The sequence below is a fragment of the Helicoverpa armigera genome, chromosome 27, assembly GCF_030705265.1.
Source record: "Helicoverpa armigera isolate CAAS_96S chromosome 27, ASM3070526v1, whole genome shotgun sequence".
NCBI lineage: Eukaryota > Metazoa > Arthropoda > Insecta > Lepidoptera > Noctuidae > Helicoverpa > Helicoverpa armigera.
Window position 1 is genome coordinate 6,197,774 of NC_087146.1, and position 17,617 is coordinate 6,215,390.

Genomic DNA, 17,617 nt, shown 5'->3' on the forward strand with positions numbered 1-17,617 from the left:
TTTTCAAAACGCCCACGAACTTTCTACCAGGAATTAGTCCAAAACAAGGTTTAATCAGTTTCTTAGCAAATCTACAAAATTCAAATTTAGAATACACTCTCGTGCATGCTTGGCTAACCCTTTTGATGCTAGTAACATCCTTCAGTCATTAAAACCCTTTGAAATACACGGGAAGACCTTAAAACCAAGATTTCGCTTAGGTGCCCGTTTTTTTTGCAAAAGAGTGTAATTTTAGTAAAACCAGAATTGAATTGTTTTTTATTTAGTCGGCAAAACTTCCTTTTGTCTTCATTACAATACAAATGCTTTTGAATCAGTATTGGGTAGTATCCTTCATCATTTCTACTTTTTAAAGATAGGGTCGATTGGTAATCTATTTTCATAATACAGCCACAGCAACACGTCATCCTCTTCTTCTTCAAGGATATCAATTAGCACTTCGACTAGAAGGAACGGACGAACAAAATCTACTAATTTCAACACAATGCCGCGCGCGGCTTACGAATTTCGTCGGCCGCGCGCGACTGTCGCGGACCTCGGCAGCGGCGCCATACATTTTCATAGGTTGACTATTGTCGCGCGCGGCCGACGACCGTCGTAGGCCGCGCGCGCCGCGACCCACGGAATTCTACCTTTATTATGAAATTTTAACGTTCAACAACGCTTTTTGAAACCCTGTTAATTTTACCGTACCTAGAATTTAACCCTAACCTTGACATAACCGAGCTTCGAACAACCGGGCCTAAGATCAGGGCAAAAGGAGGAACAACTGACCTGCAAGAGTACAAGTTATCGAACTTGGTCTTCGTGACAGAGTCGTTGACATTCATGGCGGGCACACACAGCTTGCCTGCTTTACTCAGCTGGTACAGTCGGTGCACACCCGTCACGCTCTCCTCCACTATACCTAGAATTGAGGAAAAAGGGGGACTTGTTATAAAGATGTTCATTAACATTTTACGAACGCAAATTGAGAATTGCAATGCATATTTTATATACGAGGAGGACATAATATAGTACATAATGGGACTACATAATAGAGTACATAAGGGGTGTACCTACATAAGAGAGTTCATAAGCGGTTTCATGATAGGAATACATAAGATAAGTACATAAGAGGAGCACATAAGAGAGTTCCTAACAGGAGTACATAAGAGAGTTCATAATAGGAGTACTTAAAGGAGTATATAGGAGGGTACATAAGAGAGTACATAAGAGGAATACATAATAGGAGAACATAAGAGGAGTACATAACAGGAGAACATAAGATAATACAAAAGAGGGTACATAATAGGAGTACATAATAGACTACATAAGACAGTACATAAGAGAGGACATAAGAGCATACATAAAAGAGTTCATAAGAGGAGCACATAAGTTCATGCAGCCCAAAAATCCCCAAAAACATCTATCACAAAACCATTCTACTCCCAAAAAGACCGGAAGACCAAAAAGACCAGAAGACCGAAAAGGCTCGAATACCAAAAATACCAGAAGACCATACCTTTAATATGTTTGAAGGCAGCGGCGTGTTTCTTGAGCATGAGGTGCGTGGCGTCCCCTCCATCATCCAGGATCATGTTGGGAGTCCAGGTCGCCGTGGGGGTGCAGCACTGGTCGATACACCACCAGAAGGCTTCTTCACTTTCTCCGCGCCACGCGAAGATTGCATATCCTAGAAAGAAATTATAATGTTTAACCTATTTATTATGGGTAAGCTTGTCTGTGAAGTTTCATGTCATATTTTTGTGCATGTGGGTACACTCTAAGGTTTAAGCGGTGTGAAATCTAGAAAAGCCTTTGCCCAGCAATGGGACAGTTCAGGCTGGGAAAATACGTTACATTTTTAATGGAAAGGTATCGTTTTGATACAGATGCCAATCGCGCTTACAGTTAACTAACCGCTTTTCGGAATTGGCGTATCATATTGTGACGTGATACTCCGCCGTGACCCTTTATGCCTCGGTCACGTGCGACAAACACTTTCGTCGGAAGGGTCGGGACCCTTCTGCAGATTTCGAGCCTTCTTTCTTTAAGCAACGACAAGGAATGAAATAGGCATGGGTAGGATGACAATGATGATCCTAGACCTAGTGAAGTAAAATCACTCGATGAAAGGATCCTCTCGTCAAGAATCTTTGCTCATACAGAGCTACAACCAACTCATCACTTAACAAAATACTGATTCGTATGCGCGAAATATCAAAAGGCCAACTTTAGATATGCAAAGTTAATTGACGGGAGCCATTTTTGCTTAGTTATTTTTAAGTTTCTTTCGCAAAGCCTGTTCCTATTCTGATTTATGTAACTAATCACCCTTTAAATGTAAATCTAATAGATAAACAGTAATTTACCAGCATGTGCCAAAGCTGCAGCCACTTCATTCTGTGTACTGTAAATATTGCAGGCAGCCCAGCGCACACTCGCGCCTAACGCCGCTAGCGTTTCTATGAGAACTGCCGTCTGGGCGTTGATGTGTGTGCAGCCTACGATCTGGAAGTAATAGGAAGGTATTTAGCAAGTGCGTATTAAGAGGATCAATGTAATACGATCTGTAGGTCCTAGAAGCTAAATAGAGGATCTAGGAAACCTGGAATCCTGGAAGCTAGATAGAGCAGGATTTCAATGAGACGTGTAAAAGAGCGTTTAAGAGGACGTTTATGGTGCCATAGACGGTTAGACATACTTAGTGGTCAAACTTACATATAATACCAATGTTTTTGTGTGCAGTGTTCAACGATTTTCTCATGTCCAAGTTATTTTGCACAGTACTATGTAAGATCACGTTAAGTTACTTATGGAAGATTCTAGTGTTCAGATATTTTTTGTTATTTTCATTTTATTCATGGACTTTTTACGATTCAGAATAAAGGAAAGATTAAGGAACTTTTACTATAACAACTTTTACTACAAAACCATAGTTTTATTTGGGCTTGGAGACAAATGGGACTTTTTACCTCCATTCATAAAATATTATCCAGTTTCTAATTCCCCACAAAAAAACATTGTTAAAATGAACAAAAACAAATTCAACTTCGAGACCTACGTTTATATCAGTTGATTGGGCAATCAATCAAAGCACTCCAGCCGTTAGTTCATCAATCATTCCGTCAATCTTTCAATCTGATGTCTGAAACCATGTCAGACTTTTTGATTGACCGATTCTGCTACCTAATGAAAGTATCCTAGTTATTTTTGTAAATGTCAGAGGATATTTTTAGGTAATTGTTACTTAATAATAATTGCTATAGATTTAGAAATTACTTAGCTTGGAAATAGTTTCTGAACTGGATTAAGAAAGCCTGGCTTAATTCAGGAAATAGAACAGAAGTCCGAAGTCTACGCAAACCTGATTGATTTGGGATTTTTTCTGACGATGGTATTATTGGAACGGCACAACCAATGTAAGGCTTTATAACACCGTAAAAACAAAATGACTTAAGGAATTATCTTGTCTAGATAAAAAGTGCCTTCTCCTGATTTAGAAGATACAAAGCGGTATTTATTTCGCGGAGAAACTAATTATGTTGGCTGTTTAAAACCTTATCCGCACCGCTTCCTTTTGGTAGAGGAATTTGGGCATTACTCCATGAACCATTTTTTTTCTATCTCTCTCTCAGAATACAGATTTGTTGAACATTAAACTTTAGTACTAAAGTAATAAAGTCGTCAATCACCTTAGCATCCTTAAGAGGCTTATCATCCTTCGCTCTCGCCCTAAGAGCCATGATCCCCGGCATCTCTTGTTCAGCGATTTCGATCTCTCGTCTTCCGAAGGCATGTTGTTCTATGTTCCTGACGCAGTACGCTGGGTTGGGCTGACCGGCCGCTATGGCCTTCTCGTGGGGTTGTACTCCTTCGTCCTCGTCTGATGATGACCCTGGAGCAAGAGGATATATGGTTTTAGAAGAGGGAAAAGCAAGAGTTTGCCGCTGGGGAGGTCTATTTGAGATGTGGACCTGATAATTATCAGGTTTCCGTAATGGCATCCAAAACGAATTGTAGCCAACTTCGGACAAGGAAAGCTTCTCGACAGTGGCCTGACTCGGTTAACTCCATACATGATTGCAGTTATTTACCACGAACTGTGATCTTCCTATGATGAGACCATAGCCTGACATGTCCTGGGAAAGATAAGGCGCAAACGTGATAGCAGTCCATACTATCAGAGAGATTGTTATTTAAATGGCAGTTTTTAATATTAATTGAGAATGTGTTAAGTATAAACGTGAATAGATGAAGATGCTGAGGTAGACCGGGGAAAATATATGTAGATCGATTGACTGAAAGAGGACATGAACAAGAATTTATTTATTTATTTATTTATTTATTTATTTATTTATTTATTTATTTATTTATTTATTTATTTATTTATTTATTTATTTATTTATTTATTTATTTATTTATTTATTTATTTATTTATTTATTTATTTATTTATTTATTTATTTATTTATTTATTTATTTATTTATTTATTTATTTATTTATTTATTTATTTATTTATTTATTTATTTATTTATTTATTTATTTATTTATTTATTTATTCCATTTATTTATTTATTCCATTCCATTCCATTCCATTCCATTCCATTTATTTATTCCATTTATTCCATTTATTTATTTATTTATTTATTTATTTATTTATTTATTTATTTATTTATTTATTTATTTATTTATTTATTTATTTATTTATTTATTTATTTATTTATTTATTTATTTATTTATTTATTTATTTATTTATTTATTTATTTATTTATTTATTTATTTATTTATTAAGGGTTTACCAACAGCTTCTGTGTTGATTAAGCTTAAAGTACAATTTCTGTTATTAGGTACTAGGACTTACACAGTCGCCAATTACAGGTTAACCAACATACGCTAAATAATGATAGAATTTGAAAGTAGAAAATTATACAAAACAAAATTATACAAAACAAAAAACAAAAAAACACTTCTTATTAAAATTAAAGTAAAACTAAACTTGCTGTAATAAATAACACATAAACTTATGAGAACAATAACGACTGTCTTAGAAATACTTATAAAACTATATTTTGTGAGAACATCATGAGATCAAAACTTATGGTAACTAAAAATGTAAAAAATATAAATTAAAGTAGAGCAATAGATTAACATAAAAACATAACATTTTACGTAACATTTTGTCAATGTTGCAATTAGTATAGTATGACGACTGATAGAGAGGAATGGAAGCGGAAAACATATTGCGCCGTCACCAAACAACGTGGGGAACAGGGCGGGAAGAATAAGAATTATAGTTCGTTATAATTTACTACAAAATTAAATAAAACACTTACAAATATCACTTCCAGATATAATAGAATATCTCTTCTTGTGTTCTTTAGATTTTTTCACTTCATTTATAGTTTCCATTCTAACTTATTTAACACTAAACTTATTTATCACTTATTGAATTGACCAATATTGCTTACACCTGGTATCTTTATTAAGGGACCTACTAGACTAGCTTGTTCTAAACTAAAAAAGAAGAAAACAATAAGCTTCGTTACTTCTATTGCTGAACAAGAACTGTCGCCAAACTTAATGGCGGATCGGAACTAACTTCCCAGCACAGGAACATGCATGTGGCCTGTGGATACAGCTGAGTACCAGTGTTTTACATCATAGTTTGGAAAAACACTAGGCAAATGGAACACCACCACACCATAGTTGGGAAAAAGGCTCGGAGGATGATGACTAGGCAAATGGAAGGGTTCACATCATCATCTGCCTTTTCCTAACAATGTTGGGGTCGGCTTCCAGTCTAACCGAATGCAGCTGAGTACCAGTGTGCCACAAGAAGCGACTGCCTATCTGTCTTCCTCAACAAAGTTACTCGGGCAACCCAATACTCCTTGGTTTGACTGGTGTCAGACTTACTGGCTTCTGACTGCCAAGGATGTTCAATGACAGCCGGGACCTACAGTTTAACGTAGTTTTCCGAAGAAGAAAAGGATATATTTTATGTATAAATAAGGCAAGTAAAAGTATTATTGATTTATACATATTTACCTACAAAGCTACATACGTCAGTCTATTCTTAGCCGACCTTGAAGAAAAGTAGGTGTTTATAAACAATACGAATTGGCGTGGATACTATTCTTGTATGACGCAACGTCTGCAAACTTCATAACATAGCATTTTGCGGAATTAAACTAATAAATAAAACATTAACTATGTATTTATGCTACAAAAGATCAGACTTGATACCTAAACAATATTTGTAGGTATATACAACTGTACTTGCTCTTCTCTACTTCTTCTTCACGCGGTTTCACCCGCTTCCCGAGGGAACTACTCGCACCCGGGTAAAAAGTAGTCTATGTCGGAGGCTCTAGCTAGACTATCTATGTAAATGAAAGATTTAAAAAGATTCAGTAGTTCTGGCGCGGAAGACAGAGCTACTTTCGCATTTATGATTATTTGCAAGGGTAAGGATTACGTTTAGCCCGTGATAAGGCCCATGTAACGAAGCTTCCACCCGGACGGATAAAAACTAGCTTATTTCTAAAACTGTCAAGATTCATCAAAATCCTTTCAGCAGTTTTAGCGTGAAAAGCAAGAAACATCCTCACAAATAAAAATTCACGATTATAGACTTACAGATTTAATCCCTTCTGTTAAAGAATTAAAGATACTTTTAAATCGGACTCGTAGTTTCTGCGAAATGCCAGTAAACCACGTAAAACAGCGTTCTACATAAGTATATAATAACACACGACCTCATTTACATTAAGAGTTATACGTTTATAGGTCAAACACATTAAATATATTTACTGTGTTAGCATTTCTTGTAGTATTTGTATAATATAGACACTAGCTGTTTCCAATAGTTTCTAAAGAAAACTACATTTCGTACACGGATAAAAAGGGATAAAATAAAAAAGGCGCATGACAACCAGTCTTATTTTCTGCACTTCTGACTATTCTTAAGACTGCCAAAGATGTGCAAGTGGAAACTAGATCCCGCGTGAGGATAAAAAGAAAGTACGACTTGTTAGTTAGTTATTTTCTGATTACTCTTACGACTGCCGAAGATATACAATGACTGCCAATATAACGTGCATTCCGAAACTCGGAGGAAATTCTCAAGACGTCACACATCCATACACCATCAAAGCTAAACATTGCTTAACCTTATGATCAATCAACCCGTGCGGACAATTATTAACTTTGAAGACTAAATCTAGAAGGATTTTTTACAAATAAAGTATCTTGTATCTTGTAAAAAAAAGGAAGCTTATTGACCTAGGCAATATGGTAGATAATACGAGTCTATTATGGATAATATGCATACAATTAAGCTTTTGTATGCCCATATTCAGATTAATCTGAGGATAAGTTAAGGTAAAATAAAGTAAAACAAATATTGGTTCAGTCTGAAACTAATTTTGTGTCGCGAGTTCCGTATGTCTAATATATTTTTAGGCTACAAATGAGGTAGGCATATAAAAACCTTAAAAATTAGACCCTTCGTAAGTTCGTGCTGCCACGAAAAGATTACTGTCGAAGTCACCCGAACTCATTTGATGTTTCAATTGAACCTGCCGGTTGATCTACTTACTTACTAGGGATATTAATTTGGCATCAAAACCCTATAGAATAACATAAGAGAATCACCAGAAAGATACGTTACTTAAATCAACAGTAAATAAAGTAGTTCCCTCGGGAAGCAAATAAAATCGACACCCAAGAACCAAAATGACGCTACCAAAAACATATCATCATCCTCCGAGCCTTTTTCCCAACTATGTTGGGGTCGGCTTCCAGTCGAACCGGATGTAGCTGAGTACCAGTGCTTTACAAGAAGCGACTGGCTATCTGACCTCCTCAACCCAGTTAGCCGGGCAACCCGATACCAAAAACATAGTCTCTTAAAAAAACATGAGGTACCCTAAAAGAACCTAGCACTAGTCTAGACCAACCAGTCTAACCGCCTTGATATGCCAGTAAAATCTAGGCAAACGTTACAAATATGGTTATTTACCTTAACTTCAGGTTTGTAAGGCATCGAGACAACTTCCTCGGTAATTCCGGTCAGGGGTAGCCAGTCAATAGTGTTGGATCTTGGAAATATACTGTGTATTTGGAATCCTGTTATCCTAGTATTATTATAATTGTAAATGTATGTATCTATATGTATGGTGTTAGTTCCTCTGCGAAGCAAGAATTTGGATGATTTTGATGGAATTCAATAGTGGAATTACAATAAAACAGTCTGGTTCCTAGACAGACGACCTTATAAAGGTCGCAGGAAGACGCTGGATGCAGGTCGCCTCCAACAGGTATCTGTGGAGATCTAAGGGGGAGGCCTATGTTCAGCAGTGGACGTCCTATGGCTGAGATGATGATGATGATGATGTTGAGTCTGGTTCTTATACGGGTGACGGAAGTAGTTCCCCCAGGAAGTGGGTGTAACCTCTGGCGGAAGCTAGTGAAAATATTAATAGATCGTGGAAATAATGCCCAATCAATATTCAGAATCCTAATATAAATGGGAGTCATATTTTTGTTTGCAGCGAACGTTATGTAATGAATGTTATTAGACAGATATTCTAAAGCATTTCTAGAGCCTGGGAAATGACGTAGCCTTCTTTTTACCCCGTTGGGTGACGTGGATGAAGCTACTGGCGGAAGCTAGCATATTATATAAGCATAAACACATTTACATATTTACATAACAGAGCAAGCAAAAACTAACGACATTGACCTCCCATAATTAATATTATTAATGAATTGGTACAAAGGTTTGTCGAACATTTGTTGTGTCGCACAATAAAAGTAAAAAACTGAACTAATGGAAATCTACTCAGCCATTAATTACTTACAAACAACTTATTACTATACCCTATTCACAGAGCCATGAGCCAAATAGTAAACAAACCATAAAAAGGGTTCTTTATAAGCCACGATTGAAGTAGTGCACATATTTTATAAAAATAATTACGGAAGTAATACACTGACAACATTAGAAATTATATTTTAGAACGATGTCTGTAGAACGTATGTAATCCTTTCAGACTTATTTGAAATCAAATATACCTAATTAATATCGTAAATTATTTTCTTAATTTTAATTAAATCTATACTAATATTATAAAGCTGAAGAATTTGTTTGTTTGTTTGTTTGAACGCGCTAATCTCCGAAACTACTGGTCCGATTTGAAAAATTCTTTCAGTGTTAGATAGCCCATTTATCGAGGAAGGCTATAGGCTACTTTTTATCCGGGTTCGTGCAGAGGTTCCCACGGGATGCGGGTGAAACAGCTGGCAGAAGCTAGTATGTATTAAATGGTTTACATGTAAAATGACCAAAAAGACTTGACCGTCAAACATAGAACCCTACTAAATTGTAGACCACAGACACTGCGAACATTTTACATAAAATGTGACGTTTTGTCATCTGTCGGGTTATACCCGCCATCTTGAAAAATTGTCATTCTTTGTTTACATTTTGGCTCACGGCTCGGTGAATAGGGTAAAGCTTCAACCAGCGGTTTCACCCGCTTCCTAAGAGAACTACTTCCGCACCTTTTCTTTTGTAATATTTTGGTACGCCACTTCTTCTTCCCAGCACAAACACATAGGAAGTGGCGAAGGCCGGGCGTTTTGGGGGGTTTTGTAAATTTTTGACGTTCAAAAAGTGCTGTTTTGCAGGCAAGTTTGAATAAATGATTTTTATTTTGATTTGAATTTTGCACCCGGATAAAAGTAGTCTATGTATATTTATTCTGATACACGACGTATTATAAAAATATAATAAATTATAATGCAATCAATCAATGTAGATAATTAAGACACTGACTGGCTATTTATGTAAACTATCATTAATGTAACTGACTGTACCAGATTTTTCGGAAAAAAGATAGGTCTGTTTAGAACGATGAAAATTCCATAAATTAGCATAACCTAAGAAGAGTTCCCAAAATCCGTACTAATTATTGTCTATTTTAACCGATTAAAAAGAGGACCCGTATGTACATATGCATGTATCTTACGTTTAGCTGAACCTATTTTTATGAGGTTTTCAGCATGAGTACTATATGCCAGACTTGGAGGAGGTTTTAGGTATTATAAGACAAAGATAACATACCTAAATAAACAGAATGGTTAGCGCAGAATAAACAAGTAAGCTTTAGGATTTGTTTTGATGAATTTTCCTAGAACTGCACATTAGTATTTTACCGTCAAAAACCACAAAATCTAGATAAAGATCCAACTAAGTACACCAACGTTTATCCTTAAACTGTAACTACCTACAAAAGTTACTCTGTCCGTCCGTACGTCAGACAGACATGTGTTGCTAGGAGTTTGTTGCGCCACTTCTTCTTCCCAGCAAAACACATAGGAAGTGGTGAAGGGTGGGCGTTTTGGGGCTATCTTTTGTGGATTTTGACGTTCAAAAGTGCTGTTTTGCAATCAAGTTTGAATAAATTATTTTGAGTTTGAGTTAAATTTTTTTGGTAAAATCCTTCCTTCTAATATCTTTGGTAAAATCTGAGGAATACACCTGGTCTGCATTATCGGGGTGTAGGGTTTAATCAGTACTAGGGATACATCTTAGCTTAGCACGGAAAAAGTTTTTATTAATCAACATTTTTAAGTTTATTGTGTATCTGACAAACAGATAGAAAAATTCAAGGCAGAAAACTAGGTCGAAAAAAAGTCTATAATTTGTTTCTTTAGTTTCAAGAATTGGACGTTTGCGAACTGAATAAATTCATATACTTACATATTTGCATAACATGCAAATCTTAAATTCCGAGAATCTTCTATATTGCGAGTATTTTTCATGTATAAACGTATTTGACATATCATAACGTTTACATCTAAAATTACCCACACCCGCTTCCCGAGGGAACTACTTATCTTGGTTATCCGGATAAAAAGTAGTCTAATTTTGATAATGATGTATACTGCATAGTATTATCAAAATCCATCAAGTAGTTCTTGTTTGAAATAACAACAAACACATACCAACTCGCGTTAATATGCAGTATTATTAATTAACAATAGGAATAGGTTGATAATAGTTTGATAAATGCTATCTAACTTTATGTATTCAGCTGGTTTTTCTATTATCAGTATCAATGACCATTTAGCAAGTGTAATGAAGTTTTTATGAAAATGGACACTCTTTAATAAAATCTTTGGGCTAAGATTTATAGGAATACTAGCTATCGCTCATTAGTGTATACGTAGTCTATTATTCTATGCTCTATCTTTACTTATATAAGAAGAGTATTTTATTTTTGTTTTTTTGTACAACCCTTAAAAGCTTCAAAACCATTGCACCGATATGAAAAATTATTTCACTGTTGGAAAGCTACACTGTACCCGGCTATATTTATCCGGGTACGGGCAGTAGTTCCCACGGGAAGCGGGTGGAATCGCGGGCGATATGTAGTAAAGTTAGGATTTAGATATGAAGAGAGAGATTGATGGTACGAATTATTTCTTAACATATATGATGATTTTACTGTTCCTATGAGAATAAAAGAAAATAATGTAAAGTTTGTTTTTCTCACTGTTACCTGTAAAAATCTAAGGAATTCTAGCTAGAGCAATATAACTCGATATAAACGCTTGCAATTGGTCATTTGTATAATAGATTTCGTTAAAAAATCCAATCGCTAATAACAATCGCTTTTTGACCGATGACAGAACAACATATACATAGACTAATTTTTTCCAGGTGCGAGAAGTAGTACCCTCAGAACAGCCTCAGGGCGTGAGTACAACTCCGGAAAATAGTCGGCAATTAAAATATTTAGAAAAATAAATAAAGAAAATTTACATAACAAATAACAATCACTAAAAAACACCATGGCAACGAGCCTCAAATACTTATTTACTTCTTACTGTACATACACTCCAACCAGTTTCACAAACCACTTTTTCTAAACGTCGGTACGTAGATTATCTGGTAATAGTACATAAATAAGTATTATGCATCTTTTAATATGAACTTGTGTCAAGGAACTTTGGAATAAACCTAAAAAATATGATCTAATATATCTTATAACTATTATGTTGTAGGATTTTAGGGTTCAGTATTCAAAGAGTCAACGGGGTATTGGATTGCCCGGGTAACTGGGTTGAGGAAGTCGGGCAGGGCAGTCGCTTCTTGTAAAGCACTGGTACTCAGCTACATCTGGTTAGACTGGAAGCCGACCCCAACATAGTTGGGAAAAAGGCTCGAAGGATTATGATTCAAAGAGTCAACAGGGATTACTTCTTAAGCAATGTCTTAATATCCCCAAATCTTTTATTTTATGGTTGAGCGCAGATATTTTAACAACAATTAGGAAGTTTTTATTTAACATGGTTATGTTAGCCCAAATAGAAAAATAATGAATTAAAGAAATACCCTTTAAAGTGAGGAACCTACCAATACATGTTGGATGGGTTACCTGAAAGATGACACGAATAGGAAGGGAGTGAGTGTCAGTATGACGAGTGACAGAGGAAATGGAAGAGGATGACATATTGCACCGACAACAGGGCAGGAGGAAGAAGAAGAAGTGAGGATCCTACCAAATCGTTAACCATCTGAGACATTGGACACTCCAAAAAATGGAAGGCATGCGTATAAGAAAACCGCCACTAGAGAAACGGACGATTTAGCCAAGATCCAACGGACTAGCAGTGGCTGTAGGTTTCAGAAGAACCTTGGGGGAGGCCTTTGTTCAGCAGTGGACGGCTTTAAGCTAAAACGAGGATATCAAAAAACCCAAATCCTTTTTTACATAAATAAAAAATCATAGGCAGTTGCTTCTTGTGGCACACTCGTACTCAGCTGAATCCGGTTAGACTGGAAGCCGACCCCAACATAGTTGGTAAAAGGCTCGAAGGATGATGATGGAAAAATCCTACAGAACCCACTAGCCAAAGCAAAAAGCACACACGTAATTTTTTACAAGATCTATTAGTACGGAACGTTTTTTCCTCGACTCTCGGTCGTCGCCATGAGTGAGTATAAACTGGATTCATTCGATAACTATATAAAGGTGGCTTGATCGCCAATATGGTAGTATTACAAGCACTACTCTAAGATGAAATCGTTTGTCGTGTTCTGTGTTTTGGTAGCTGGCGCTTTTGCCGCTGTAAGTACATAGATTATTTTTCTTAATTATTTATTGAATAGTAAGATTTTTAACAACATGTCGATATTTTTTGGTAGTTATCTCTAGATTTGAAAGACTGGTCAAAGAAATCCTCTGTGACAAATAAAAATAACAACATAAAGACGAGAGAAAAATTATATAGACAGAAGGGCAAAAGCTTACTTAGTTATTTTAAAAAGAGGAGAAAATAGATGATGCGAACATTTTAACACCTCTGCCGAATACTCGAGTTAAATAGGGGTCTACTCCAAAATGAAAATAAGTCATACTTTAAGGTCCATGTAGGTACAAAAAAATATCTTTTACAATTGTTTTTTTTTTTATTATTCCAAAACATCAACAAAAGTCAACCCCAGTACTGTAGATCAAACGGGGCATAAAAACGATGTGTTAAATCTATGCAAATATTATAAAGAGGTTTTTTTTTCTTTATTTATTTAGGCTCCAAAACTGAACTGATTTTATTTGAATCCTTCACTGTTACACTATTCCCAAGTGACATAGACTATATTTTATCCGGGTACGGGAAGTTGTTTCCACTCAACACATCTAAAATACCCTTTGGTGTTAGAAACAAGGTCTAAGCTACCGTTGCTTAGGGCTCCAGAGACAGAAACCTCCTCACAATACGTGCCGTATCAATGAGCACTGCCTTCTGAATCATAAGTCCCCGATTTTTTGGCGAGGACTCTTGAAACACTCAATGATATTTATTTTTGGAGCTTTTGTGACACTCTTAAAACCTGTACTTTAATATATAAATGCGAAAATAACTCTGTTTGTCGAGCTTTCAGAGCAAAACTACTGAAATTATTTTATTTTGATACTCAGAAGGGACTACTTTATCCGGGTATGAAAAGTAGTTCCCTCAGGAAGGCGGATGAAATCGCTGGCAGAAGCTAGTATATAGTTTTATATTCTAGAAGTTATTATGCAAATCTCATAACTCTTGATTCAAGTCACGTATTGTTTATATTTTTGGTAGTGTTATACCTATCAGCATTTTATATGCGTTAGTCGTTTCTTAGTTGTGGTTAAACTTGTCGTAAAAACTATTTCAAGGCGAGAAATAATAGCAATCGTTTAACACATAAAACTGTCGTTATACCTACACCAATTGGGTAATATTTTTTAATTGACTGGCTGTTTCTCTCTATTTCACCCGCTTCCCAACGGAACTACTTCCGTGCTTCCCGAGGGAACTACCTCCTATTCCCGGATAAAATATAGACTACATTAATTTAGGATAATGTAACTAAATTGAACCGGTGAAAAATATATTTTAATGTCGGTTCTTGTATCTGGATCCATTCATGTATTATTTATTTAAACTATACAAACATGAAAAAATAAAACTAAATCAGTGAAAAGTTCATGGTCAGCAAGTTTTATATACCTAAATAATTGATTTAGTCTAAAAATAATCTACGGTATAATAATTGTAGATAACAAATGAATTTCAAAGCTGAATCGATTACAATGAATTTAAACATGATATCTTCATATATGTGGTAACCTGAAAACCGAGTAAGATTGCATTTTATCCGGGTATTAGACGTAGTTCCCTCGGGACGTGATCGAAGTCGCGGGCGTAATCTAGTGCAGAATGGAATTCAGTAATACAAAAATCTTAGCTCCATTCAGTCTCTCCAGTGCTATACTGAGAGCTAAGAATTTATATCGGCTGTTTAAAAACTTCTCCACTTTGAGAGAGCCTAGGCTTTAAGCAGCCACTAGATTTTATAAAACACTTTTGTAAAATCTGGTCCTAAATCCAATCTTTATACCACTAACTATAACTATTAGATCCGTTATTTTACTAAAAAAACACACTGATTTTTACAACCAACGCTAACATCAAATACCTCTTTTTCAGAACGTATCCCTACCCCCAAAACAGAATGAAAAAGCAAATCAAATAGCTACCGAATGTATGAAAGAATCTGGCTTAAAACCTGAAGTGCTAGCCGAAGCCAAGAAAGGCCACATCAGCGATGACGAACATCTCAAGAAGTTCACCTTCTGCTTCTTCAAGAAGGCTGGTATCGTCAGTGAAGATGGGAAGCTGAACACAGAAGTAGCTTTGGCCAAGTTACCCCCTGGAGTTGACAAGGCAGAGGCAGAGAAGCTTCTAGAAACCTGCAAGGGTAAAACTGGCAAAGATGTAACTGACACAGTCTTCGAGATCTTCAAATGCTACCATCATGGTACTAAGACTCATATTTTGCTTGGATTTTAATTATTAAAATTAAGTTTAGTGTTATGACCCCCGTTGCGAAATAGTTTTTGTTTTGTTTGACCCCTTTGTCGTCTCTAAATGACCCCTTTACTAGATTTGCTGTAAATGACCCCCGAAAAATTATAACACGTAATATTTAATCTAGTATAGATATTTTGTGTTGCCATCCTTTTTTACAAAAAAAAGAGCCTCATTTCGTATTAAGTTTTTTAAAATGTTTATCAAAAAGCAAAGCTGTGAAAAATGTTACCAACTAAATTATTGTTTTTATTTATTTATTCAAATAAATGATAATGTCTTTTAAATTTTCTAACTTATTTAAATACCTGTAAATCACACACCACTTTCTTCTCTCACTATTTTTTTAATAAGATTCAAGTAATATTTTGCATATATTTCACAATAGATGATACTGACTGTCTGTGTGTCGACCCTGGTTGCTATCTTGACAGGAGCTACAAATCTGTCAGACTGTCACATGAATTTGAGAAAACTCTGACACTCTGACACTAGACCTTGTTATGACAACATTTCACCAAAATTGTTAGCATACAAATAATATGTACGCTACGGCGCGAGTCCAAAGTTAGCTACCGCAACCGCCGCGTGAACACCATGTTCGCGCGGCGGTTGCAGTGTCGCGGGCATGTTAGTAATGTTCGCACGCAATGTAAGGCCTCGGTCTCGAATTTAGCGGGCAGCGGGGCGGCAGCGGCGGCGGCGCGGGCGGTCACCGCTTGACTGGAGCTCACCGCTCGTTGCCCGCTGTATTCGAGGGCCGGTCCATTTGATTATACGCGTAAGATCCTGCCGCTCCCGCCCGCAAAATTCGAGGCCGAGGCGTTACTGCTTGCTAGAGCGAGTACACCACGAAATACATGCGGTGTGCCGAACAGTGCCGCATGAAGAGGGAATTCTTATTCATATTACTTAGTTAACTTGCTGCCAAGTGAATTTGAAAATTATTAACTGACAATTTCTTTTACCTATCCATCTATCTATTATTTTCCTTGCTAGAGATAGAAACTTAATTTATTTGTGTAGGTAGGGCTAATGTTAAAATTCCTATCTTAACAAAGAGTAATAGATTGCCCGGTTAGCCGTGTTCAGGAGGTCAGATAGGTAGGCGCTCCTTGTGGCACACTGGTACTCGGCTGAATCCGGTGAGACTGGAAGCCGACCCCAACATAGTTGGGAAAAATGCTATGCAGATGATGAATTTTAACATTCAATCCGCCGTCACTTTTCTTTCAACACCTCGGAAAAGCATATAATAAATATATGTATACATGTATGTATATGTATGTTTAATAGACCGTTATCAGTCAAACAAATTTCACGCATCGCGTACAAAATCAAGACTCGTGGAACTGATAAGGAAACCGTGGAAAACCAACACAGTGTTATAAATGCAACCAACTTATAAATGCATTCGTACGAAAAATCAAGATTATACGGAGAATTTACAAGTGATTTTCACATACTTCCTGAGGGAACTACTAAACGAATATGAATAAAAGTAGCACATAGGTTTGTTATTAGGAAGTCATGGTGGCCTAGTGGGTAAAGAACCAACCTCTCAAGTATGAGGAGGTCAGATAGGCAGTCGCTCCTTGTTAAAATTCTGGTAATCAGGTGCACCCGGTTAGCCTGGAAGTCGACCCCACCGTAGCTGGGAAAATACTAGGCAGATGATGATGTTTTTAGGCTACATAACTGCCAAGTTACATCAAAACCCATTCCTAAAGCGAGAACGAGTAACACAAACGTACATACTTCGTCACAAAGTTTTGCATTTATAAATGCTACTATTCTAGTAGGATAGAGATACCTAATTATCATATCAATTAATTCAACGTTTTATGCAGTTAAAGCACCTTTCACCTTTTATAACAATAATAGTAAATACAAGCCGGTTTATCGCGTTTTCACCAGCGTCCTGTAAGAACTACTGCTCGTATAAAGATAAAATATAATAGCCTATATTACTCGGGAAGAGTGTAGCTTTCTAACAGTGAAAGAATTTTTCATATCGGTCAAGTAGTTTCGGAGCCCTTTGGGGTACAAACAAACAATCAAATATTTCCTCCTTTATAATATTAGTGTAGATAAATACATAGAATACAACCCTATGACCCTATTTTAAACCGAAATTAGACTAAGCCATAAAACAACGCTAACTATTTCACCATGCCAATAAATTCTATGACTGCATACGTACGAAAATAGTT

General features: G+C 36.3%; 2 protein-coding genes across 7 annotated transcripts in view; one reads left to right on the top strand and one right to left on the bottom strand.

Moving 5' to 3' along the window:
• LOC110374892 (adenosylhomocysteinase-like 1) overlaps positions 1-17,617 on the bottom strand; it is a 55,358-nt gene that overhangs the window by 16,928 nt on the left and 20,813 nt on the right. For 5 of the 6 annotated variants that reach the window (XM_064042144.1, XM_064042143.1, XM_064042142.1 and 2 more), the window contains 4 exons: positions 3,678-3,880; positions 2,355-2,493; positions 1,505-1,675; positions 775-907 (listed from right to left, as the gene is read on the bottom strand). In XM_064042144.1, the coding sequence (XP_063898214.1) occupies positions 775-907; positions 1,505-1,675; positions 2,355-2,493; positions 3,678-3,880 (646 nt within the window). Of the gene's footprint in view, positions 1-774; positions 908-1,504; positions 1,676-2,354; positions 2,494-3,677; positions 3,881-5,317; positions 5,499-17,617 lie in introns of all 6 variants that reach the window. The other variant, XM_064042145.1, reaches the window with a different exon arrangement.
• On the top strand, positions 12,982-15,691 carry LOC110380424 (general odorant-binding protein 56d). The gene is made up of 2 exons (XM_021340396.3): positions 12,982-13,126; positions 15,024-15,691. Exons 1-2 carry the CDS (start codon positions 13,076-13,078, stop codon positions 15,384-15,386), a joined length of 414 nt encoding a protein of 137 aa, XP_021196071.1. The 5' UTR covers positions 12,982-13,075; the 3' UTR covers positions 15,387-15,691.